This window comes from Saimiri boliviensis, chromosome 5, assembly GCF_048565385.1.
Source record: "Saimiri boliviensis isolate mSaiBol1 chromosome 5, mSaiBol1.pri, whole genome shotgun sequence".
Taxonomy (NCBI): Eukaryota; Metazoa; Chordata; class Mammalia; order Primates; family Cebidae; genus Saimiri; species Saimiri boliviensis.
This window is the reverse complement of record NC_133453.1, coordinates 126,918,605-126,946,445: the sequence shown is the minus strand read 5'-3', so window position 1 is coordinate 126,946,445 and position 27,841 is coordinate 126,918,605. Positions and strand designations below refer to the sequence as shown.

Sequence of the window (27,841 nt, the reverse complement as noted above, 5' to 3'; positions counted from 1 at the left end):
CTAAAAACTGTAGATATTTGATGTTAAGTAAACATAAGAAGACTCTGAAAGGTAGAGAGAAGATAGATCAGATGGAAACCTTGGTATCGAAGGAATGACAAGATGACTTCTCTAGGAATTCTTTTTGCCTCATATATTCCAGAATTGTAGCTGGCAACCTGAAATTGCCAGCAAGTACAGACAAGAAAAAAAAAAAAAAAAGCCAAAACGAAAGTCTAATCTCCCTTGCCAAATGACCACGGAGGGACTGTTCAACAAGACAGAAAACCTTAGACAATAACTGATCCACTCCACCATAGAAAAACGAGGCCCCGTCCTACTCATGCCAGCAGTGGCTAAACGGGAAACCTAGACTTCCATCTTTCCCAGTTGGTAACAAGCTACTCCAACCTGGCTGTTGGGGTGGTGTCAGAGAGGGCTGAGTAGAGTGATGGGATTCCATCCCTGCCATAAGGTAAAAAGCCCTTTTCGCCCAGAGTTTGAGTTGAAAACATGTGGAGAACTGTAAGTCACATCTCTACACAACATTAATGAGAAGCCCCTCCCCTTGAGTGTCAATGAAGACTGAATGGGGCAGCTGGACTTCTGCTCTCACCTGGTGGGAACAAAGTGGTGGCCCCTTCCCCACCCTGGCAACAACAGTGTCAACGGCAGCTAAAATGGAAGATTTAATAAGATCCAGGGCCTCATAAATAAGGGTCCAGGATTCAATTGAAAATCACGAATCATACTAAAGCCCACAAATATTTTGAACAGGGTGGAAGAAAAACCATCATTAGATACCAACACTGAGATGATAGAGATATTAGAATTATCTGACAAAGATTAAGGCGGCTATCATAAAATGTTTTAAATAGGCAATTATAAACATCCTCAAACAATGAAAAATATGGAAAGTTTTAACAAATAAGTAGAAGATATGAAGAACCAAGTGTAAACCTTAGCACTAAAAAACGTGGGAGTGTAAATTAGTTCAACCATTGTAAAAGACAGTGTGGTGATTCCTCAAGGATCTAGAACTAGAAATCCCATTTGACCCAGCAATCCCATTACTGGGTATATACCCAAAGGATTATAAATTGTTCTATTATAAAGACACATGCACACATATATTTACTGAAGCACTGTTCACAACAGCAAAGACTTGGAACCAACCCAAATGCCCAACAATGATAGACTGGATAAGGAAAATGTGGCATATATACACCATGGAATACTGTGCAGCCACAAAACAGGATGAGTTCATGTCCTTTACAGGGACATGGATGAAGCTGGAAACCATCATTTTCAGCAAACTGACACAAGAACAGAAAACCAAGCACTACATGTTCTCAGGGTGTTGAACAATAAGAATACATGGACATAGGGAGGGGAACATCACACACTGGGGCCTGTTGATGGGTGGGGGAGCTAGGGGAGGGATAGCAGGGGGTTGGGGGATTGGGGAGGGCTAACATTAGGAGAAATACCTAATGTAGGTGACGGGGGGATGGATGCAGCAAACCACCATGGCATGTGTATACCTATGTAACAATCTTGCATGATCTGCACATGAACTTAAAGTATAATAAAATACACACACACACACACACACACACACACACACATACACATTTATTTATTTATTTATTTACCAAAATAAGCAAACTAAAGGAATGAGCTCAGGGGACAGAGGAAAGAATCAATAAATTTGAATATAAAATAACAGAAATTACTCAATCTGAACAAGACAGAGAAAAATAGACTGTGAGAAAATGAACCAAGCCTCAGGGATCTGTGAGACTGTAACAAAAGATCTAACATTTGTGTCATAAGGGCTGTGGAATGAGAGAGAAAGAGAATGGGATTCAGAAATAGCGGCTGAGCACTTCGCAAATTTGGCAAAAGATGTGAAATTACAGAATCAAGAAGCTTAGAGAATATCAAATAATAAATCCAAAGAAACATACATAAAACCCCATTATAATTTAACTTTAAAAATTAGACACATAAAATTATCTCTGTTACACTTCACTTGAATTGGTAAAATGACCATTAGTAGACTGTAGTGAGTTATGTCTATATAACGTAATGCCTATGACAACAATTAAAAGAGCTATACAAGACTTTTTACAGACAATCAATGGAACAAACCTCCATCAAGACTATAAGATTAATACAATATAAAACAGAAAAGACACAAATTACTAATATTCGAAATAAAAGAGCAGCTATCACTACAAACCCTGAAGACATCAGAAGTATAATAATGAAATACTACAGACAACTCTATACACATACATTTGACAACTAAATGAAATATACCAATTCCTCAAAAAGCACAAACTACCACAACTTTATAAATACAAAAAATATAATTTGAATAGTTCTATAATTACTAAGGAAATTAAATTTATAATTTTAAAACTTTCAAACAATAAACCTCTAGGGTCAGATGGCTTTACTGAAGAATTCTACCAAACATTTAAAAAATTGATATAAATTGCACACCATCTTTTCCAGAAAGATCCCAATTCATCTTATAAAGCTAATATCCTCCTACCAAAACCAAAGATAGCACACACACACACACACACAAACTACAGGCCAGTAGTCCTCACAAATACAGATGCATGGCCAGACATGGTGGCTCATGCCTATAACACCAGCACTTTGGGAGGCCAAGGCAGGTGGATTGCTTGAGCTCAGGAGTTCGAGACCAGACTAAGCAACATGGCAAAACCCTGTCTCTACAAAAAAATTTTAAAAATAAAAATTAGCCAGGGATGGTGGCAAATGCCTGTAGTCTCAGCTCTTTGGTATGCTGAGGTGGAAGGACTGCTTGAGCCTGGGAGATGGAGATTGCAGTGAGCCATGATTGTGCCACTGCACTCCAGCCTCAGTGACAGGGCAAGACCTTGCCTCAAAAAATACATATGTAAATAAATATAATAATATATATTATATATAATACATAAGCAAAATATTAGCAAATTGAATTCATCAATATATGAAAATAATTATGCATAATAACCAAGTGGAATTATTCTGGGAATGCAAGGATGGCTCAATATTCAAAAATCAATTGATATTATTCACCCTATTAATGGGCTAAAGAAGAAGAATCACACGATCATATCAATGAGTGCAAAAAAAAGTTGTGACCAAATTAAGTACCCAATCATGATTAAAAGCTGTGAGTACACTCTGACTAGAGGAGAATATCTTCAACCTCATAAAGAACATCTGCAAAAATCCTACGGCTAAAAACAGAATTAATAATGAAAACTCTTATTCAACATACTGCTGGAAGTTCTACTCACTACAATAAGGAAACAAAAGGAAATAAAAAGCATATAGATCAGAAAGGAAAAAATAAAACTGTCCCTGTTTGTAGATGATGTCACTGTCTACATAGAAAAATTCAATGCCTGGAACTAATGAGTTTCAGTAATTCACAGGATATAAAATTAGCTTGTAAACATCAATTGTTTTTCTATCTACTATCAATGAATATGTGGACATCCAAATTAAAATGCATACTGTTTATAATCACTCAAAAGAAAACAAAATAATTAGGCATAAAACTGACAAAATATGTACAGGACTTGTATGATAAAAACTACAAAGACACTAATGAAAGAAATCAAAAATGAGCTAAATATATACAGAGACATACCATGTTCATAGATTGAAAAACTCAGCATACTAAAGATCAATTCTTCACAAACTGATATGGAGGTTTAATGCAATTCCTATCAAAATTCCAGCAAGACATTTTGTAGATATAGATAAAATTATTCTAAAATTTATATGTAAATGCAAAGGGATTCGAATAACTAAAATGACTGAAATAGAAGAATAAAATGGTAGAAATATGTCTACCTATTTTTTTTTCCTTTTTTGAGATGGTGTTTCACTCTGTTGTCTAGGCCAGAGTACAGTGATGTGATCTTGGCTCACTCCAACCTCCACCTCCCAGGTTCAAGCAATTCTCCTGCCTCAGCCTCCTGAGTAGCTGGGGTTACAGGCATGCACCACCATGCCTGGCTAATTTTTTGTGTTTTTAGTGGAGACGAGATTTCACCATGCTGGCCAAGCTGGTCTCGACCTCTTGACCTTGTGATCCACCTGTCTCAGCCCCCCAAAGTGCAGAGTTACAGGTATGAGCCACTGTGCACAGCCCACTTTAAGACTTACTATGTACCTACAGAATTCAGCACTGTGCGATACTGGGTAAGAGATATACGCAGAATAGAGAATCTAGAAATAAGGCTGAAGCATATGCTGAACTGATATGTGACAAAGGTACAACAGCAATTCAATGGAGGAAAGATAGCTTTTTTCAACGAACGGTGCTATTAAGTAATTGGATATCCACAAGAGAGAAAAAACGAAGCTTGGTTTAAGTCTCACATCATACACAAATTTTAACTCAAAATGGACTTACATGTGTAATGTAAGACTGCAAAACCTCTAGAAAAAATAGGAGAAAAGGTGGAGGTAGAAGCGGGAGGGAAGTGACTGTGTCTATAAAAAGGTAACAGGAGGGAACCTTGTGGTGATGGAATATTCTATATCCTGGCTGCATCAATATCAGTAATATTGTACTATAGTTTTACAAGATGCTACCATTGGGGAAACTAGATTATGCATAGATCTCTCTGTATTATTTTCTTATGACTTTATGTGAATCTACCACAATTGAAAAATAAAATGTTTAATTAAAGTAACTAAAAACTGCCTTCCATATGCCAGCAAATAACAGTTCAAAAAAAGAATTATTAAAAAGATAAGAATTATAATTGCACCAGAAAATAATGAATGCCTGGCAACTAATCTAATGAAAGATAGGTAAGCCCTTGCTGAAGAAAATTATAAAATTTACTGAAATACACTAAATAAGGCCTGAATAATGAAACAATATATCATGTCTATTAAAATAGTAGGCTTAATGGATGTCAATTCTCCCCCAAATTGAGCTACAAATTTAATAAATATCAAACTTTCAAGTGTTTTTATTTAAATTTAAGCTCATCCTTAAATATTTATCAAGAAGCAATGGGCCTCAAATAAATAAGTGTATCCAAATAAGCACTAGGAAGAAGATACTTTCACAGAAGAGAACAATATTTGTTTTAAAATATAGTGATTAAGACAATGGCATATTGACATAAAAATTTTAAGAACTGACCAAATGGAATAGAATAGAGAGCCTGGAAACAATGTCATGTTCATAAAAGGAAACCTGAATTGTGACAAAACAAATACTTTAGATCTGTGGGGAAAGAGGGGCTCTTCAACAGAAGGTGCTGGAACAATGGGCTACCGCACAGAAAAAAATGACACTGTGCACCTATACCTCACAGACAGAAATTCCAGGTAGACTAAAAACACAAATACAAAAGGCAACATGTTTAGAAGACAACAAAAAAGAATAGACATCATAAAATAATATGTTTATTACTTTAGAAAATGACAAAAATTTTAAATAAGATACAAAAGCATGAAGTATAAAGGAAAGAATTGATAAATCCCACATTAAAGTTAGGGACATCTACTCATCAATTAAAATAGTAAAAATGACAAATCAAAAGCTGGGAGAAGACAGGGAAAGCTGGGAAAGGAGGAAGACCACCACGCTAAAAGAAAAATAGAAAAAGGGCTGAATGAGCATATCACATAAAACTTTCTATAAAATATGAAAAAAGTTTTCATATAAAAGTTCTATAAACATATGAAAATATGTACAACATTATTAGTAAACAAGGAAATGCAAGTTACAACTAAAATGAGAAACAATTCCATTGCCCTAAGGTCGGAGAAAGTTTAAAATCTGATGTTATCAAGGATCGATGATGATGCAAAGGAACAAAGAAACTTACACCTGTGATGGAAGGGTAGACTGGTACAACCACTTCAGAAAATAATTTGGTATTGGCCGGGCATGGTGGCTCACGCCTATAAAATCCCAGCACTTTGGGAGGCTGAGGTGGGTGGATCACGAGGTCAAGAGATTGAGACCATCCTGGTCAACATGGTGAAACCCCGTCTCTACTAAAAATACAAAAAATTAGCTGGGCATAGTGGTTCGTGCCTGTAATCCCAGCTACTCAGGAGGCTGAGGCAGGAGAATTGCCTGAACCCAGGAGGCGGAGGTTGCGGTTGAGCCGACATCGCACCATTGCACTCCAGCTTGGGTAACAAGAACAAAAGTCTGTCTCAAAAAAAAAAAAAAGAAAGAAAAAAGAAAATAATTTGGCATTATCTAGTATAAATGAAAAATTCCCATACCTTATGACTCACCAGTTCCACACGTAGATTTACGCTCTACTGAAACTTGCCCCTGGAGGTATGTACAAGAATGCCCATAAAAGTATAGTCTCTAATTTAAAGTGGGGGAGGGGAAAGGGGAAATGTCTCAAATGTCCACCAATAGTAGAATGGATAAATAAATTGAGTGGCTTTCACACAATGGAAAACTAGAGCAGAGAAAAATCAATGACCTACCACAAAATGAAATAATATGAATGAATTCCTGGCACATAATATTGAGTAACAGAAGCAAATTTACCAAAGAGGAATCACACTGCAATTGCATTCATATCATGTTCAAAAATAAGAGGAACTTCGACTTCCAATTCCAGGACAAGATGGTGGAGACTGACTTTCCTCCCTGGAAATTATTTAATAAACAATAATATGAGGATTTTGAAAGTCAGAACAAACTGGTTAGGGACCTCACGACTTGAGAAACTACAACAGGGTGAGTTTCCTGGATTTTCTTTCTATCTACTATATACCCCAAACTAGAGGCTGGACAGGTCCGGAATCCATAACTGTCAATAGGCAAAGACAAAACCAATCAAGACAAGCCTCTTCTCTCTAGCCTGGCTAAAACACCAGGAAAGGGGTAAACCCAGCAAAGACCTCGTAGGGAATCCCAGCCTCTGTTCCACAACCAGGGTGCCAACATGTGGTATGATATGCCTGCTTTAGCAGCAGCAAAATCCTAGGTTAACTCAGCTCCGCTCTATCACCCAGCACCGGCACGTGGCCCAGCTCGTCTTCAGGTGCATCACTGGCTGAGTGCTTCAGTTTTTCCACTCTCCACCTAGTGGCAAAAGAGGCCCAGGCCCTGCAGCTTTAGTCTGTTCCCACCCCTAAGCAGCAGATGGTCGCCCAGTGATACCCGGCAGCCCAGGAAAGGTCTTTCCACCCCAGTAGGCAGGACTGCAGGTTTTGAGCAAGGGCACTGGTAGTGCCAGACCGGAAGCAAACCAGAATAACGCTGCAAGAGCACTGAACACCGAAATGTCATTGTAACAAAAGCCCCTAAGAGTGGGCCAGAACTACAGGCTAAACCTCAACGGAGTGGCTTCCTGCTAAAACAAAAGATGTAAGGTCCTCACATGGTACTCAGAATGTCTCAGATACAGTTGAAAGTCACTTACAATGTCAGGAACTGAGAATCCACAATTCAGATGAGAAAAGACAAAATAAACCCAAAGAACTCAACACCTAGATACATCATAATTAAACTTCCGAAAACTAAAGACAAAGACAAAAAATTTTTTAAATAACAAAAAGATGACACGTTACCTATTTAAAAAAAAAAAAAAAGAACACCAATTTAAATGACAGCAGATTTCACATCTGAAAACACGAAGGTCAGAAGTCAGGACACACTGTTTTAAGCACAAACAAATTAATTGATACACAACCACAAATCCTATATCTCTTGAAACTAAACTTCAGGAATGAGGAAAAATAAAGATATTCTCAGGTGAAAAAAAAAAACTAAAAGAATTCATTGCTAGCAGGCCTACCCTTAAAGAATGGCTAAAGGAAATTCTTCACATACAGAGAAGATGATAAAATGTCTGAAACCTTTGAAAAGGAAAGAAGAACCGTAGAATGGGTAAAAATATAAGTAAACATAATAGGTCACATTTCCCTCTATCAGTTTTTTAAATTTATATTTTATGGTTGGGGCAAAAGTTATAACAGCACCTAATGGTGCTGTTCAATGGATATAAAGTACTTCAAACAACAATACTTTAAAAATGAGAAGAATAAAGGGACCTAAATATAAGTAAGACTTACTCACTTTACTCAAAGTGGTAAAATGTCAGTACCAACAGGCTGTGCAGTAAGTTATGCGCATATACGGTAGTATATACAGCAATCACTATGAAAACTACAAAGACTGATATCTCAAAAGCATAATAAATAAATCAAAGGGGAACTCTTTAAAATGTTCAAGGATTACACAGGATGGCAAGAAAAAAATAAGTGGAGGAACAAGAAATAAAGGGAACAAACAGGAGACAAATAACAAAATGACGGACTTAAGTTTTAACATACAAGTCATTACTTTAAACTTAAGTTGTTTAAATACACCAGTTAAAATATAGAGACTAGGCCGGGCGCGGTGGCTCACGCCTATAATCCCAGCACTTTGGGAGGCCAAAGTAGGTGGATCATGAGGTCAGGAGTTCAAGACCAACCTAGCCAAGATGGTGAAACCCCCATCTCCACTAAAAATACAAAAATTAGCCAGGCTTGGTTGGGGGCGGCGGGTGGGGACACGTGCCTGCAATCCCAGCTACTCAGGAGGCTGAGGCAGAGAATTGCTTTAACCCAGGAGGCAGAGGTTGCGGTGAGTCAAGATCACACCACTGTACTCCAGCCTGGGTGACAGAGCAAGACTTCATCTCAAAAAAAAATTAAAAAATTTAAAAAAAAAAAAACAACAAAAAACAGAGACTGGTAGAATGAACAAAAAATGCAACCTCCACTTCCTGGGTTCAAGCAATTCTCCCCGCCTCAGCCTCCTCAGTAGGTGGGATTACAAGCGCCTGCCACCACACCTGGCCAATGTTTGCGTATTTAGTAGAGACAGGGTTTTGCCATGTTGGCCAGGCTGGTCTCAAACTCCTGACCTCAGATGATCCACCCACCTCAGCCTCCCAAAGTGCTGTAATGACAGCTGTGAGCCACCGCACAGGGCCTCATTCTCCTCTTCTTTTCTACCTAACTGCTCTTCACTAACCAAATGATATTCTGCCAGAGCTAATGAAATTCAAAGGACCAACTCATAAAACCAGCTTTCGGGAACAGCACCAAATGTCTTCTGGCAAAGGAAGCAGCAACTAGAAATCACATGGAACCGGGGAGGCAGTCGTCAGTGAAGATGAATCACACCTTTGGGCAGCCCCTCCTTCCTGCACATGAACCACCCCTGCCTCCCTGACCATCCTGCCACACACTCAGGGGATGCAGCTGGCCCTGTGGGAGTCCTGGAGCCCCAAGCTTCCCTCTCAGTGGCTGCTCTCAGCATCCACAAGCTGCTCTTCTGTGTCTGGAAGAGGCAAGCAGCCAAAAGATTGGGTTTCCCACTTGCCAAGGAGGCTCAGGCACCAAAGCCCCAGGCTGAGCTGCTCACAGGCAGCAAAGCAAAAGCACTTGACTGCGCCTGGAAGGCCTTGACCACCTCTTCTCCAACCACAGCACATGCCAGAGATTCAGTCGCCTGATCTGACCTCATCAAATCCTGAGTCACGCTACATGAGTGGTGACATTGTCTGGCCAATTATTTTGAATTTTTAAAGAAAGCAGGATTTTCCACTCTACGGAGGCCATTCTCATGTGGATCAAAGCATTTCACAACTTTTTAGGAGGGCAGCTCTGAGGCGGGGACCTCCCACACATTCCGTCTCATCTGCTGCTGACCTTCCAGGTCGAGTACCCTGTAACTCCGCATCCCGGCCACTGGGAATGGGCAAAGCAATATCCAGTATAAAGCCATGCATTGACTCAAATAAACAAATCCAAGTTTGGACCATGTGAATAGACTTTGTGCCTTACGGGTGGTCTCATCATACCCATGTGTGTAGCCACTTCTTTGACAAATATTTATAGAGCCATGATCATGTGCCAGTTCCCAGTCTCATTCAGTTCTGTGCTCCACAGTGTTGTAAAAGGAGTACAAGCTCCACAACTCGTGAGTGAGTAAACACGGGGCTCCAGGTTTATTTTGTGACCTGTGAACATTAAACTGGAGAGAAACTGAGAAATGGGAGGCATCAGACTCCATCAGGAGAGCTTGTGCCCCTGGTATAGTTTGGATGTTTGTCTCCTCCAAATCTCATGCTGAGAGGCGATCCCCAGTGTTGGAACTGGGGACCAGAGGGAGGTCGCTGGGGCAGATTCCTCATGAATGGCTTTGTGCTGTTTTTGCAGGAATAAGTTCACATGAGATCTGGTTGTTAAAAAGAGTCTGGGACCTCCTATCTCTCTCTTGCTCCCTCTCTTGCCATGTGACGCAACTGCTCCCCTTTTATCTTCCATCATGAGTAAAAGCTTCCTGAGGCCTCCCCAGAATCTGATTAGATGCTGGTCCCATGTTTGTACAGCTTGCTGAATCGGGAGCCAAATAAACCTCTTTTCTTTAAAAATTACCCAGTCTCAGGTTTTCCTTTATAGAAATCCAAAATGGACTAATACAGGCCCCAACCTCATCTTTCCTTTGGTCTGTGCTATCAATAGAGAATCACACCACTGGTATGCACAGCTGGAGGCTGGAGGCGTGTGAGGGTAGCTGTTTACTGGTCATGGGGAGAGTGATTAGAGAACTACAGGTGTTCACATACATGCATTTATGGCCCCTAGTGGTGATGAACAGTGCTGAGAGTGGTAAGAGAAAAAGGATCCTGGCTGGCAGCCGGGAGCCATCACCATCGCCTTCCAGTGCAAAACTCTGTTGGCCATCCAAATTCTCACAAAGGTATACCTGTCAAGGTCCGAAAGTAGAACATGTGTTTTTAATGTATTTTACCTTGACTTGTAACTTTTTAGACATTTAACATGTAGGTCTCATTTGTACTTTCACTCCAGGTACTACCTGTATTAGAGGCAGCCTGCTGCAGACAGAAAGGAAGTGATCTTAGTAAGAAACACATAAATGCAGGAAGGAATGAAAACTAATGGAAAGGGTAAACATGTAAATTAATGCACATGAATATTGATGCTATAGAATAATAATAATAATGATATAGTCTGGAGTTTTAAATATATGCAGAATTTAAATGCATGACAATAATATCAAAAAGTGGGCAAATATAAATGGAGTTACGTGTTCTAAGTTTTTAGCATTATCTGAGAACTCGTAAAAAGTACTAATTTATATGGTATTAAGATATTCAGAGTGTATGTTGTATATTTTAATAATTAAAAAAGTAAAAAGGGGTGGGTGCAGTGGCTCATGCCTGTAATCTCAGCACCTTAGGAGGCCAAGGCAGGTGGATCACAAGGTCAGAAGTTCAAGACCAGCCTGGCCAAGATGGTGAAACCCTGTCTCTTCTAAAAATACAAAAATTAGCCAAGCATGGTGGCACATGCCTGTTGTCCCAGCTACTTAGGAGGCCGAGGTAGAGAATTACTTGAACCCAGGAGGTGGAGGTTGCAGTCAGCCGAGATTGCACCACTGTACGCCAGTCTGGGTGACAGAGAGAGACTCCATCTCAAGAAAAAAAAAAGTAAAAAAATTGTAGCTAACAAGCTAATCATAGGAGAAGTGGAGTAGTAAAAATTATGTTAGTTCAAAAGAGGGCAAAAAGAGAGAGAAAACAGAATATAAAACACTTGGGACAATTAGACACCAAATAATAAGAGAGTACACATAGATATAAACACATCTGAAATTATATTAAATATAAATGTTGTAAACACAGACAATTATAAAGACAAAGATCGAAAGAAGAACAACATAAACACAGGTTGAAGGTAAAGAAGAAAAAAAGATATACCATGCAACCACTCACCAAAAGATAGTAGGTGAAGCTATATTAGTATCAGACAGTTTTTCAGAAAAAAAATCTGCACTAGTCAAAAGAATATTTCAAAATTGTAAGAGTATTCATCAACCAAGAAAACATAAAAAGTTATAAAGGTCTATGCACATAAAATATAGCTCAAAATATATAAGGCAAAAATTGACAGAACTAAAAGGAGAAACAGACAAATCTACAATAATAATGAAAGGCTTTAACAGGCTTCTTTCAGTAAGTAATAGAGAGATGGAATTGATAAAGTTAAAAAGATTGGAAAAATAGCTAACAAGCTAATCATAGGTGAAATCGGCGACACATACATATCTTCTCTATTTGTCTATTCACTCAAATTTATGGTTATTGTGGAATTTGTTCTAATAGACAAATACAGAAGATAGCACTCAACAAATACATATGTATATACAGATATATATACATACACATACAGACATATATACATATATGTGTGCATATATGTGTGTGTATATATGTACATATATTCTCAACAAATTTCCAGTGATTAAAATCATAGAAAATATGTTCTCTTCTTTAACTATGGAACAATTAATCTAGGAATCAATCAAGACACACACACACACACACACACACACACATACACATACACACACACAGAAGGAGAGAGAAGACATATATATCAATATTAGGAATGAAAAATGAACATCACTGTGGTTTTTACCAATGTCTAAAAAATAATAAGTACACATATACACATGCAAATCAATGTAAGTGAAATTGAGAAAATGTGAGTAACATTAATGGTTTGTATCAAAATCAGTATGCTGGTTGTGCTACTGTACAGAGTTATGCAAAATATTACTTTTGGGGAAAACTTGGAAAAGATACACAGGATCTTTCTATTATTCTTTACAACTTTATGTAAATCTATAACTACCTCAAAATTTCAGTAAAAATGTAAGATGTTTATGAACAACTTTATGCTAATAAATTTGGAAATTCAGATGAAACAAATTCTCAGAAGAAAAATGCATCTCACCAAAACTGATATCAAAAGAAGTTGAAAATTTGTATAGTCCTATTTCTAGTAAATAAATTCAACGGTAATTTAAAACATTTCCACAAAGAAATCTCTAGTCCCAGATGGCTCATAGGTGAATTCTTCAACCACTTAAAAAAGTTTAGCACCAATATAAGTAAAAATATTCCAAAAAATGGAAAGGAGAGAGTATTTCCCAACTCATTTCATGAGGTCCAAATACCCAGAGTTTGAAAACCAGACCAAAAAATTGCCAGAAAGGAAATTTTTAGGTTCATCTCTCTTACAAACAAAAGTGGCAACAATCACTAATAAAATATTAGCATATAAAATCCAGAGTTATTAAAAGGATAATACATCACAGCTAAATCGAGTTTATTCCAGGAAGGCAAAGTTGTTTTAACATTCAAAAAAGTCAATCGGTGCAATTTACTACATTGACAAGTAAAGTATAACACTCCATACGAGCATCTCAATAAATGCAGAAAAAAATCATTTCACAAAATTCAACAATTCATGTTGGAGGTGGGGGGTAAAATAAAACCTCTTTGCCAATTCTGAACATAGGCAAACTTCCTTAATCCAATGAAGAGTATCTACAAAAGAACTACAGCAAACACCATATGTACTAACGTAATCATAACAAAACTTTCCCCTTGAAATTAGGAATGAAATAAGGATGCCTGTTATCACCACTTCTATTCAACATTGCAGTGTAGGCCCTAGATGTAAAATAAAGGGGAAAAACGTATAAAGATTGGAAGGGGAGGCCGGGTGCAGAGGCTCACGCCTGTAATCCCAGCTCTTTGGGAAGCCGAGGCAGGCAGATCATGAGGTCAAGAGATCGAGGCCATCCTGGCCAACATGGTGAAACCCCATCTCTATTAAAAATACAAAAATTAGCTGGGTGTGGTGGCATGCACCTGTAGTCCCAGCTACTTGGCAGGCTGAAGCTGGAGAATTGCTTGAACCCGGGAGGCGGAGGTTGCAGTGAGCCGAGATCACGCCCCTCCGCTCCAGCCTGGCACCTGGTGACTCTGTCTCAAAGCGAGACTCTGTCTCAAAAAAAGAAAAAAAAAAAAATGGAAGGGGAGAAACAGAATTCTGTTTATTCAAAAATGGCAGGTAATAATTGGGTATGCTGAAAAATAAACAACAAAAAAATACAGTCCAACTTTGCAGCAATGTATTATGTAAAGGGATTGGAAGATTAAGTACTGTAAAGATGTCAGTCAGCCCTCTTCAGATTGATCTATAACGCCAATGCAATTCCAATAAAAAGCTCAATGGAAAAACCAAGTCTAGTTTTAAGAACAAACGTGGAGGACTTACATGACCAAACGTCATAAAGCTTATTAGAAAGCTTCAATAAATTGAATTGTGCAAAAATAGGAAAAATAAAAGACTAATGTTTCAGAATAGAGAAATCAAAAATAGACCTCTCTATATATGATCCTTGACTTATACAAAAGAGACGACACTGCTATGCAGTGGGGTGAGGACAGGGTTTCCAAAAAATGGTGTTGACTTCATTGGATATTCATACAGAAAAAAGTTAGCAGCTCACTCACAACATATACAACAATTTATTTCATGTGAATTAAAGATCCCATCGCGAAAGAGAAAACAACCAATCTTCTAGGAAAAAGAATGAGAAAGTATCTTTCTGACCTTGGGGTAGGTCGGGCAGGGTGGCTCACTCTGGTAATCCCAGCACTGTGGGAGACCAAGGGGAGTGGATTGCTTGAGTGCAAAAGTTTGTGACCAGCCTGGACAATACGGCGAAACCCCACCTCTATAAAAAATACAAAAGTTAGCCAGGCATGGTGGCACGTGCCTGTAGTCCCAGCTACTCAGGAGGCTGAGAGGGGAGGATCACTTGAGCCTGGAAGGTTGAGGCTGTAGTGAGCCATGTTCATGCCATTGCACTCCAGCCTGGGTGACAAAGCAAGAACCTATCTTATCTTGAGAGAGAGAGAGAGAGAGAGAGAGAGAGAGAGAGACAGAGAGAGAGAGAGAGAGAGAGAGAGAGAGAGAGAGAGACAGCACTTGGGGTAGAGTTCTTTCTCTCTCCTTCCTTCCTTTTCTCTCTTCCTTCCTTCTTTCCTTCCTTTCTTTCTCTTTCTTCTTTCTTTTCTTCCTTTTCTCTCTCTCTCTCCCTTCCTCTCTCTCCCTCCCCTCCCTCCCTCCCTTCTTCCCTTCCTTCCTTCCTTCCCTCCCTTCTTCCCTTCCTTCCTTCCTTCCCTCCCTCCCTCCCTCCTTCCTTCCCTTCTTCCCTCCTTCCTTCCATCCCTCCCCCCTCCCTCCTTCTTTCCTTCCTTCCCTCCCTCCTTCCCTTCTTCCTTCTTTCCCTCCCTCCCTCCCTCTCTCCTTCCTTCCTTCCTCCTTTCCAGAGACAAGGTATTGTTATGGTGCCCAGGCAGGTCTCAAAAACTCCTTGGGTTTGAGGGATCCACCTGCCTCAGCCTCCCAAAATTCTGGGGTTACAGGTGTTAGCCGCTGTGCCCAGCCCGAAAAATGATTTCTTTGTGAATCTGGGGCCAGGAACTTCTGAGGCGTAAGAGTGACCCCTCTCACTCCTGCCTCCACCTTTCCCTCCCCTTCCTCCACTGTCTCCCTCTGCGTTTTCACCTGTGTTCACCTGCACCCGCCATGATCTGACGCCCTTTAACTCCGCAGGGAACCCTACCTTTGCCTGCCACCACTCCTGGAGGAGTGGACAGCAGACGGCAGCTTGACCAGAGCTCATCTGCTCATTTCTAAGATTGCTTAGATTTCACAGAAGTCTTAGCTGGACCCCATCCTTCTAGGAAAGTTCCCCAATGAAGGGCATACATCCTATTACTGTGGAATGTTCTAGGGAGATGAAAGGTGACGTAGAAGTCTCTGAAGTCATTCTCATTCTCTGGATGAGACCTTTTCTTAAGAAAACTGAGCAAGGAATGCCATTCAGGTTGGGGAAGAAACGAAGGACAGGATTAACTCTGCTGACACCTGCCCCTTCTCTGGACTGCGAGTTCCCTGAGGGTACAATACCAAATTGATTTCTTTACCTCCAGATGATAGCGCATAACAGGTCTCTGCCAATGTTTGAAGAAACAGAAAGAAATAAGGAAGCAGCGAGAAGGAAGAGAGGAAAGGAGAGAGGGACAGTTTGAGCTTTAGTTCCCTCTGAGTGCCTTCCATTTGGTCTTAACATCTTCCTTAAAGGGCATTTAAAATACTCTTTCCATTTGAAAACAGGGGCTGGAGTGGCCAGTGCGTCCCTATATTCCTTCTTTCAAAGTTCTAAGTTTGATAAATCGTATTTGTTTTTGTTTGTTTACTTAGGAAGCCTGTCTTTGAACATTCTTCCATTTGACTTCATCTCCAGGGGTCTAGACGCTTCCCCAGAACAAACAAACCTCATCAGTACCTCAACACACAACACAGATTCCACGCCCTGCTTTGGCACATCCTGAGGCATTAATTTACCCCGTCCTGGCTGGCTCAAACACAACCTATCCAATAAGCCTTTTTTTTTTTTTTTTAAGTTGGTTGTTTATATAACTTCCTCTTCTTTAATTTTTATACTAGGCGTTTCTGGAGGAGAGGCTGATGTCAGAGGGCCTCATTCCAGATGCTGTTTTGAAATCCGTGTCACCATGGCATTGCTGGAGGCTGCAGAGTTCATCTGGGCCAACTGAGTCATGCCTAGGTGCAGGGCCACTCTGGCCAGGGGAGGGAGGCCGCCAGGGCAGAGACTAGAGAGTCCCTGTGAGAAGGGAGAAGGGAGTGGGTGTGGGCGATGGAGTATTCTGAGCTTCTGCAGGAAGGAGACGAGGACCTGCTGTCGCCTTTGACCTTGCTGACCTGGCACCTTTGATTGCAGGACTTGCTTAGACAACTGAAACTCTCCGTTGCTTAGAATGTTTTAAGTTGGCTGTTTATATAACTTCCTCTTGGATCTTTTAGGAGTTACCTACGCTCTTTTAAAAAGGAACAGGAGCGCTCAGGTTTTGAGCTGGACAATGCCCCTCTCCGTTGTCCCAGTTTATCCCTGCCTCAAACTCGACTCCTCTGTGCTCATCACCTCTTCTGCCACCCCCAGCAAACTCGTCCAAGCCCCTGTGAGCTCCTGCAAGCCCCTGTGAACCCGTATCCCTCTGCTCATGCCCATGTCTTACCACCACCCAGACTTGTTTCCTGGAATTCATCCTGCTTTCAACAGCCACTTCCCCCAGGACACCGCTCCCCACACTGTCAGTCCTCGGTGCACCCATGATTTCCCCGATGTGGCTGTGCCTGTGCTTTTCCCATATCAGAAATAGTGTGTCTCTGTCTCCATCATCATCCCGTGAGCACCATCAACTAGAATTCTCACACACTGTCTAGCACATTGGAGGGATGCGATACACGTGATTGAATTCATTCAGTGCTTCATTCCTCAGAATTAGTCCGCCCATGCTAACACAGAAATAATAGTAATCATAATATTTATCAATTACTATGCGTGCTGTTCTGTTTTAGGTGAATTTTCTCATGTAAATGCCTATAACATTATCCTTATAAAATCCATATGAGATTTGTACTATTTTTGACATTCTCCATGTAACACGTTAGGAAACTGAGGCACGGAGAGGTAAGGTGGATTGTTTAGGATTACACAGCTAGTAACCGAGAAAGTCAGACCACAACCCAGGCAGTCAGATTAATGAGCTCACACCCCTAACCCCTATCCCATACTGCGCTTCAGAAATAGCAATACTGCTGTTATTAATTATATTTATATTTGACAATATCCATCATTAAAATATTATACTACCTTTCTCCCAAGGTTTGGGGGAAGGGGGATGAGATAAGAGTTGTGAAAACATTTTTAAAACTAAAATATGGACCAGGTGCTGTGGCTCATGCCTATAATCCAAGGCAGGCAGATTAATTGAGGTTAGGAGTTCAAAACCAGCTTAGTCAACATGGTGAAACCTCATCTCTACTAAAAATATTTTTTAAATTAGCTGGATGTGGTAGTGAGCGCCTGTAATCCCATCTACTCTGGAGGCTGAGGCAGGAGAATTGCTTGAACCTGGGAGGTGGAGGCTGCAGTGAGCTGAGATCACACCACTGCACTCCAGCCTGAGTGACAAAGCAAGACTCCGTCTCAAAAAAAAAAAAAAAAAAAAAAAATGTGGTGTACACGTGAATCACAGAGATGAAAAGGTGAAGATTGTTCCTTCCCCTTCCCAGGCCCCTCCCCACGCCCACTCCTACCCTGTACCACGTAGCCGCTCCCAAGTATCCAACCTCCTGCTGTGGGACAGGCACAAGGACAGTGCCGGCTGTGCTCACCTGTGCCTCGTGGCCCAGCATAAGCATTCAGAACTCTCCCCTCCCGCCTCTGCCTGGAATTCTCTCCCATCCTCCCCTGCTTAGTACAACTGCGCACCCTTCAGAGCACAACTCACCATTTTCCTGACCATTTCCCCAGCCCCTCGTGTTTTACACGTCGGGACAGGACACCTCCATCCCCCTACCCCAGGTGGTCAGGCTGAAACTCACAGCTGAGGTTTACTCCTCTCATTCCCTCACATGCCACATCCCTGCATCAGCAAATCCCTGCCCTGACCATTCTCAGCACCTCTCCCACCACCACCTCAGTCCAAATCACGCCATTGCTGGCCTGGGTTACTGCTGCAGTCCCCCTCGCTGGTGGCCTGGGTTACTGGTCTCCCTCACTGATGGCCCGGGTTACTGCTGCTGTCCCCCTTGCTGGTGTCCCAGGTTACTGCTGCTGTCCCCCTCGCTGGTGGCCTGGGTTACTGGTGGCCCTCGCTAGTGGCCTGGGTTACTGCTGTGGTCCCCCTCACTGGTGGCCTGGGTGACTGCTGCGGTCCCCCTCGCTGGTGGCCTGGGTTACTGGTCCCCCTTGCTGGTGGCCTGGGTGACAACTGTGGTCCCCCTCACTGGTGGCCTGGGTTACTGGTCTCCCTCACTGATGGCTCGGGTTACCGCTGCTGTCCCCCTTGCTGGTGGCCCAGGTTACTGCTGTGGTCCCCCTTGCTGGTGACCTGGGTGACTGCTGAGGTCCCCCTCGCTGGTGGCCTGGGTTACTGCTGAGGTCCGCCTCACTGGTCTCCCTGCACACCATTCTCCACTTGGCAGTCAGAGTGCTCCTTTTAAAACACCAGCCTGAGCATGTCACTTTCCTACTCAAAATCCTCCAGTGGCTTCCAGTCCTTCGCAGATTACGATTCCAAGTTCTCGCCGCAGCCCTCATTCTGGTCCCTGGCTACCACCTCAACTTGGTCTTCTACATCCTCCTCCTCCTCCTCCCTCTCTGCCCCAGGCACACGGGTCTCCTCCACGCTCCCAAGCACACTCTTGCTTCCTGTTTTCACACATGCTGTTCCCTCTGCCTGGAACGCCCAGCCGCAGGTGCTCACGTGATGCACGCTTCCACTTCAGGTCTTGCTCAAATGTCACATCTTTAGGGAAGCCTTTGTGATGCCCTTTTCAAAAGGGGCGGTAACCCCTTCTCATCACTCTCTATCCCCTTGCCCTGCTGAATATTTCTTCAGAGCCCTTCACTATTTAATATTATATATCAAGTTGTTATCATCTTCATCCCCACATCAGAATAAAAGTTGCAACAGGGGACAGTCGTTTCACTCACTCCCATGCCTGGCTTAAGTATTAACTGAATGAAGGAAGGAATGACAGCCTCCCCAGGGACATGCTCCTTTTATCCTTTGAGGAGCTTCCTACACCCATCTTATAATGTATTTTTTACTCTATTTTAAGTAAGTTAAATAGAGGGCAGAGACTGGACCCCCACCGTGTTTTGCAGATAACAGGTGCTCAGGAAATACTTATGATATTAAGTGGAAGCAAGTGAATAATTAATTCCAGGATTCTGCTGAGGTATGGAAATAATTTTTGCATTTCATTTATGTGAACACCTTCATAAGGTCACTGATAAATTTGACTCTCGGTTGGTGAACTGGATTTTTTCACATCATTAATGGCAGCTTGAGAGCCTGGCGAGCCTCCCCCAAACCCAATGGGCTGTTGGCTTCTCTTTCTACCCTATCAAGTGAGCTCAGGACATATTAATAGAAGTCACATCATGGGTTACAGAGCAGACTGGGCTGGGTGAGGCCCCTGAGGGTGCTGTGGGTCCCTTAAGGCCCTTAACACATATGTTGTTTGTTGTATGTCTTAAGGAGTGATTTCCCTCCTGAAGAAGGCAAGTTGTACAGAGATGACAGACCCCTTTCGAGGGAACTGGATTGCCTTCCCTATTTACATTCACAGTCTGGTAGGAGGCTATAGGAGAAACGTCTCTATGTTGGCCCTTCACTGAGTTACCAGCACTGACCTCAAGGTTCAGGGCCATTTGGACCCTTGAGAAATCTCACTTTTGATAGAAGGCACAGTACTTAATAGGGAATAGTTTGACAGTAAACTCTTTTCACCGGTCTAGATTTCTGATATTCTGCAATCTCCATCTTATCATGATGACGAAAATTGAAATATGATATAACAGAAAGGTGAACGTTCTGAATGTTGGTAGGTCCCTAAATACTGCCTATTTCCCCCTCCGCTATTTATGCTCCATTGCTACCTTCAGTATCCGCACTTAGGTTGAAACTGGCCGAGGGCACCTGGAAAATGTTCACAGTCAGCGTTCAGGGAGCGAAGTCACTCATCTGATACCCCTTACCCTGCTTGCCATAAGGCCTCCTCCTCTGCCCAGGCGCTGTAAGTCTGTTTCTAGGAGTCTACAAGAAAGACGTGATTTGACCTGCCTATGGTATGCTCTCTAGTGCCTGTCTAGACACAACAGCTTCCCAGTATACTGACTACTGCATCTGGCATGTTTCCATCAGGGATCTAGGCTCAGTTTACCTTGGAGTGACACAGTGCGTTACTGAAACTCTCAAGTAAGAGTGTTATCTGAGCCCAATTCACTCCCATGCTCATTGTTACAGTTCCAGTGGGCCCTGCCTCAACTTCTTTCTTGCTCTCTTTCAGAGTTATAAGTCTGTAGCTTCCTCATTTTTGAATCGATGGATTCAAAGACTTTAATTCACAGCACCAGAAACCAACTGCAGGCTCGTGCAGCCCCACAAAGCCTGGGCATACCTTCATGAAGAATATCCTCCTATAGGTCTTGCCTCGATCACTCGCAGCTGCTTGGAGTTGAGCATCCTCAGAGGCCAGTGCGAGATCAGGAATGCTGCTTGGGCCAGCCTCCGACGTGTCTGCCAACTGCACAGATGAGTGGAAAATTCCCTCCTTGCCCTGGGCCAAGGAGATCTCAAAGGGATCAGGATATTTCTCATCAGGGCTAGAGCCATCGTCACTGGTCTTAGCATTACAGAGCATCAGGGACCTGGAGATGGACCGAAGTTTTGCAGATTTTCTGCTCTTTCCAGCGCGGCTATGTGATTCCATCCTCAAAGAGGAAGTGAAGCTGCCTTTCTTCCTTTCCTGGTCTCTGGCCCTTGGCTGACGGGTGGCCACTGGACAAGGCTTAGCTGCCACTTCATGAGTCCCTAGAGGAAAGAGGAAATGGGAAGAAGCAATGTGACTTGCTGCTGACAAGTGGAGCTGGACCCAAGTCCTGGATCTGAGCCACGGGTTCCTGGTGCCCATGAAGCGGGACATATGGGCAGACTGTCCTTCATCACTGGCCCTTCCCGTATGCCAGCCAAACGGGGCTCAGTTAACCCAAGTGGTTAATGCCACACCGTTCCCAGGGTCATGGAGACCCAGCCCCAGAGCTTCTCACTTTACAAGACCGGGGAATTGAGGTGCAGAGAGGGAAAGTATTAACCCAAGGCACTAGCAGACGGGCCAGTAATGGGCCACAGGAGACAGTTTAGGGATCATAGAGGCCAGTTTTTAAACTTGGAAGCCATTCTTTAAACAAAAGTGTGCAGTGAACTCCAGGCTAGAGAGCAGACCAAGGACAGGAAAACTGAAGACTAAGTTTCACTTTCCTGGTCCCCTTGGTCACCCTTGGTGACTCCAGTAGCATCTGCAGAGAAACCCCGGAACCCATGGAGCTGAGTCTGAAGGCCACCAAAATCTTATGTCCTCCACTGACAGATGACGATCCCAAGACTAAGAAGATTGGAAGTCTTATCCAACACTGACCTGTCAGAATTGATGTGAGCATCAAAGAAGGTGACATTTGGCAAGTGCCTGCCACAGGGATGAGCGTATAACGGGCTCTCGCCAAACATGCGTGTCTTTCTCCAGGCCGAAGGTCAAACGTTTGGCCAGAGTCACAGTTAGACCCAGGAGCCCCTGCTTCATCGCCTGTCTCCACTGACTCAGACTCTCACAGCCAGAGAGGCCAGAGATGGGCCTTCCAGTCAGGCCAACAGCCTGGCTCCGCTTCACTAAGAGGAGCCCCCATGGATTCAGTTTCCACGAAGCAGGTGGTGAAAGGGGCCCTGACGCTGTATCCAAAAAAGGTCTGACTCAGGCCTGAGCCACAACAGAGAGGCTGTTGCTGGAACAAGACACCGTGGGATGCGCTTGGCCCACTGGTACTGCTGTTTGTGCACATCCAGTATTGAATAAGAAATACCAGGCGCCTAACAACAATTCATTACCTCAAAACCCTTTCACATATACTCAAAGGGAAAATGTTTTTCCACACTCAAGACTGCTCTTCAACACTCAGATTACACACATTTATTGTTTTCTGTGTTCGCTCTTCAATTTTATCAATTTATTCACCAAGCATCACAGCAATTCATAGCAATAAACAAAATTGTATGAATAACGGATTGAAAGCCTGCTATATATCAGGCACCGTGCTTGACGCTTTTGTATAAATTAATTCAGCATGGATCCATTTGATCAAGCGCCCTCTTGTCAACATGCCAAAGCTTTGCATCCTGTGTTCTTCCATCTCAAATGATAGTGAAACCCCAGTCACAGACGAATCCAAACCTCTGCCGAGTTTATGCCTGGCTGTGGCTCTGTAAGCCTTGAAGAAGACACTCTCACTCCTGAACAGGCTGGTACCATGAAACATTCATGGCCACCAACTGGGCCTCCAGCTCTGCCCAACAGTGTGAGTGTTTCAATCGCTAGCTTGAGAACACATTTCCAACAATATCTATTTCAAAACGTCACTATGGTGCACCAGACATTGTTCTCATTGCTTTACTATTTTGTTCTCACAAACTCTGCGGTGGGCTCCATCAATACCCTCATTTTACAGAAGAGATACTGAGGCATAGGGAGGTTAGGTGATTTTCTCAAGATCACACAGCTAGAACTCAGTGAAAGCAGGAATCAAACCAAACAATGTGGCTCTGAAGTCTGCATGCATTGCCCTGTCTCTGCCTTCTCATAGATTATTGCCTGTCTCAGCTTTAGCCTCAGTCTCTTCCTGTGTACAGGCTCTTTATCCTTAACACATACGCACATTCAAACATTTTCTGCCTTTCAAACATTGCACGTTAACTCCATGTCCTCCTCTTGCCATTTGCTTTTCTTTTTCTTTTTTCTTTCTTTCTTTCTTTTTTTTTTTTTTTTTGAGATAGAGTTTCGCTCTTGTTACCCAGGCTGGAGTGCAATGGCGCGATCTCGGCTCACCGCAACCTCCGCCTCCTGGGTTCAGGCAATTCTCCTGCCTCAACCCCCCGAGTAGCTGGGATTACAGGCACGTGCCACCATGCCCAGCTAATTTTTTGTATTTTTAGGAGAGACGGGGTTTCACCATGTTGACCAGGATGGTCTTAATCTCTTGACCTCATGATCCACCCGCCTCGGCCTCCCAAAGTGCCGGGATTACAGGCGTGAGCCACCGTGCCCGGCGACACTTGCTCTTCTGGTGTCCCCTTCGTGTCTTCCTGAGCAAACGTGCTGCACTTTGCCCTTCTCTCCTCACGCTTCCCCCCTCTTCAAGCCTCAGCCCACAGTTCGCTTCCTTTTCCTAGAACCACTGACACTGTTTTACCAGGTCTGCCTTTTATGAACCCCAAAGCTATGAACCGAAGTCCACAGACCGCCATCTGCTAGGTTAAAAACCTTCCTGCATTTTGAGAGAATGTGTTAACCAGTATATCGTTGCTCAGATCCACTGGCAGAAGAATATGTAGATTTCAAGCTTTTAGAGTATTTTTCTTTTTAACCTCATTATCGCCTTGTTCCAGATGTCACCTTCCAAATGCAAAGTGTGAATGTTCCTCTGCCCCCACCCCCGACACAAGAGTTTCTCTGCATCCTGCCAATTCGGTTTCCCAAAACTACTGACTCTCCACACCAATGTGGCTATAAATAATATGTCCAAACTTCTTTTCATTTTGATCACTTCCTTAGGAGTTCCCATAGTTCACCAGGGTTTCATGGAGAGGTGTGTGTGTGTGTGTGTGTGTGTGTGTGTGTGTATGTGTGTGTTGGTCACAGCTAACACTGGTCCATTAGGCATTTGGAAATTTGTAAGATGATCAGTGCTGTGTTAAAATCCTTCTGGGCTTTGCTGGTGCTAAACAGGAAAGATATAAATATGGGCTTGCTGGGGGCCACCACGTAGAGAGGCTGCCTGAGAGTGAAGCCAAAGCAGAAGGTACAGAACTCATAGAGGTGGGGAGAGAAGTGGGGATAAAGGAAGGAGGACAGAGAGAAAATCTGAGAGAAGCGGAGTTCAGATGTTATCATATGAGCATCTGGATCCAGCTGTGCCTGAAGCCACATCAACCTATGCAGTTATGTCAACCAAAACCCTCCTGGAATAGTGGTTTTTCTCTATGCTGTTGCTGACATAAAGCATGGAAAGCAATGACATCCAAGGGCCAAGAGGGTTTTTGAAACTCTCTTATCCCACCCCAAGCCAGAAGAGAAGCCAGTCATACCTACTCAAGGCCTCAACTCTACCCCCTCCAATCCCTAGTGCCAAGCCCTGGCATAACACCCTCTTGAATTCCTGTCCCACCAGGAATGGCCACAGTCTGCATGGGTTCTCGGAATGCAAACCCAATTCGCTTTCTCGTCCACATCCTCTCCCAATGTATAATAATTGTCCCAGTAATAGCGAGGTCACTCCCTAGGCATTTTCCAGGACACACAAAAAATTGAGGACCTTTGGGACTAGGTGCAAGGCTGAGTGCTTCACTCAGTGGTGGAATAGTTGGCTGCATGCAGTATTTAGAACAGAGGGATCAAATTCCTGGGTGGAAACTGTGCTAATCCCAATGCACCATTTGCAGAAGTATCTGATGAGTACTAGCAGCTTTGAACAAACAAGCCATTCCCCAGAGACTCCCCACTGCCATGACCTGGGCTCTCATGTGGGATGGCAGGGGCCGTGGGATGGGAGTGGGCAGTGTACCAGGGCCAAGGCATTAACCCTTTGGTTAAGAGCAAAGACAGTTTTCAAAATGAGCCTTGTCATTATAGAAAAATGTTTCTTTTTTTAAAAAGAAGAAGAAGGAGAAGGAGAAGGAGAAGGAGAAAAAAAGGCAGAGAACAATTGCAAAAGAGCTGGAGTGGAGAAGCCAGAATTGAACTTCGGTGGGAAGACTGCCTTCCCTCCAGGCCTGGCACCGAGAGAGAGGAACGGAGAGAGAGAAGAGCGACTAATTGAAAACACAGTGCCACAGTCACATGGTCCAGCTTAGCTTCAGTAATTGAGCTCCGGACATTGGAACCAGCTATTGCTCCCTCATGGAGCCAAATGTCAGCAGAGCTTGGGGACAAGCCCGTGCCATTCCTCCAGCCCAGCTGCCTTCGAAAGGTTGGAACTAATGAGCTTTCCCTTATTTTTCCCCAGGCTCTGTGACAACTTATCAAACTCTCGCCAGATTTTCTCTGCCTCTGGTGGACCCTCTGCAAGGCAGCCTTGTGGGTCTTCTCCAGAGGACTACGGGGGGAAGCACAATGAAGGTTTCGGACACCGCTTCGCTAATGCAATCAGTTACTTTGACTTCCCAGCGGAAACACAGACGTTCTGCAACTCCCCAGAAAACTGCTCTCCAACTCCCTGGAGGCTTCCCCTCACCACCCCAACTGTGCTTGGGGATTTGCTCTTTAGTTATATCTTCCACTGAATACCAGATCTGGAAGGGGTCTCCCCATCACGTCCTAGGTAAGGACGTTGGGCCAAAAAGAGGGACAGGGCAGACTCGTCATCACAGTTACCAGGATATGTTTTTACCACGGCAGAGCTGACGTTTACTTAGAAAATGCAGAGCTAAAAGGAGAGAGCTGAATCGCAAAGAAATGGATAGTTCCTCCCCTTTCAAGAAGTTCAAAAACCTTTCAGAATATGTGCTGGGAAGCAGGATCGGTTAGTCTGTCCCTCCCTTCCTACTTCCTTCCTTTTTGTTTTTTTCATTCGGCAAGCACTTGTTGAGAAACTGTTATGTGCCTGTTTTTGGGCTAGGCAAAGCTAACCTACTGGAGGAAAGGCCACAGTATTTCCATCTGGCCAAAATACATTTAACTCACTGGAAATCTTCAGGGGGGTAAATAAACATAGGGAGCAAGGGGAGCTCGCTGGTAAAATGTGTTTCAAATTGCTGAATTCTGCAACAGCGTCCTTTATCAAAGGCAGTTTTTTACAGTTTGGTCACTCCAGCCCCAGGGGTAATTTTTGTTTTCTTTTCAATTAAAGAATGACTCCATGCTAAGAAATGAAATAATGTATGGTTCTTTCTCTTTCTAAAAGAATATCTTCGGCAGGGCACAGTGGTTCACGCCTGTAATCCCAATGCTTTGGGATGTCAAGGTGGGCAGATTGTCTGAGCTCAGAAGTTCAAGGCCAGCCTGGGCAACCTGGTAAAACCCCATCTCTACCAAAAATACAAAAAATGTAGCCGACGTGGTGGCGTGCACGTGTGGTCCCAGTTACTCGGGAGGCTGAGATGGAGAGACTGCTCGAGCCTGCTGGGCAGGGGCTGCGGTGAGCCGAAATCACAGCACTGCACTCATGCTCAAGCGACAGTGAGACCCTATCTTAGGAAAAAAAAGAGTATCTTTAATAGGATTCCATGGGACCTGCAGCTGGGAGTAGTTCTGTGTATGTCTCTATACATTGTACAGAAGACTAGGAAGACATGGTGTCTCTGGATCTCAGTTTCCCAACTGGTAATTTAAACAAGTTGTGTTGAAGTTAGTTTTATACCTGTCATCTTTCTTCCTCTATACTGCCACCAGCTGGAGAGGAGAGACAGATAAAGTCTCATTCATTTTTTGTCCCCAAAGCTTTGATGGGGGTTGACACAAAGAAGGGCATTTGCATGTTCTTTTTTTTCTTTTTTTTTGAGATGGAGTTTTGCTCGTTACCCAGGCTGGAGTGCAGTGGCATGATCTCGGCTCATTGCAACCTCCGCCTCCTGGGTTCAAGTAATTCTCCTGCCTCAGCCTCCTGAGTATCTGGGATTACAGGCACGTGCCACCATGCCCAGCTATTCATTTTTATTTTTATTTTTATTGTATTTTTAGTAGAGACGGGGTTTCACCATGTTGACCGGGATGGTCTCGATCTCTTGACCTCGTGATCCACCCGCCTCGGCCTCCCAAAGTGCTGGGATTACAGGCGTGAGCCACCACGCCCGGCTTGCATGTTCAATGAATGAATGACAGATAGGTGTTTCAGAGACCCCTTCCAACAGCCTTTTCCTGAACCAACACCATGTGAAGCGTTCTCAAGGAAACCATCGCAACTAGGACCACAGAATGATGGACTCCAGGAATCTGACTGACACCACAGTGACAAGGAACCCCAGTGGGCTGACCTCAGAGCGAAGACAAGCCAAGAGCCATCAAGGAAGACTCTCAATGCTGCTCCTCAGAAAAGTCTATTTGACCCAGCAATTCCATTACTGGGTATATTCCCAAAGAGCTATAAATCGCTCTACTATAAAGACATATGCACACGTATGTTCATTGCAGCCCTGTGTACAATAGCAAAGACCTGGAACCATCCCAACTGCCCATCAGTGATAGACTGGACAAAGAAAATGTTACATATACACCATGGAATACTACGCAGCCATAAAAAACGATG

General features: G+C 43.1%; 1 protein-coding gene across 4 annotated transcripts in view; it reads right to left on the bottom strand.

Annotated features, from left to right (window-relative positions):
• The window catches only part of IL16 (interleukin 16), a 114,706-nt gene that overhangs the window by 61,647 nt on the left and 25,218 nt on the right, over positions 1–27,841 (bottom strand). For all 4 annotated transcript variants that reach the window (XM_074399937.1, XM_074399938.1, XM_074399939.1 and 1 more), the window contains exon 2: positions 20,953–21,365. In XM_074399937.1, the coding sequence (XP_074256038.1) occupies positions 20,953–21,365 (413 nt within the window). The remainder of the gene's footprint in view (positions 1–20,952; positions 21,366–27,841) is intronic.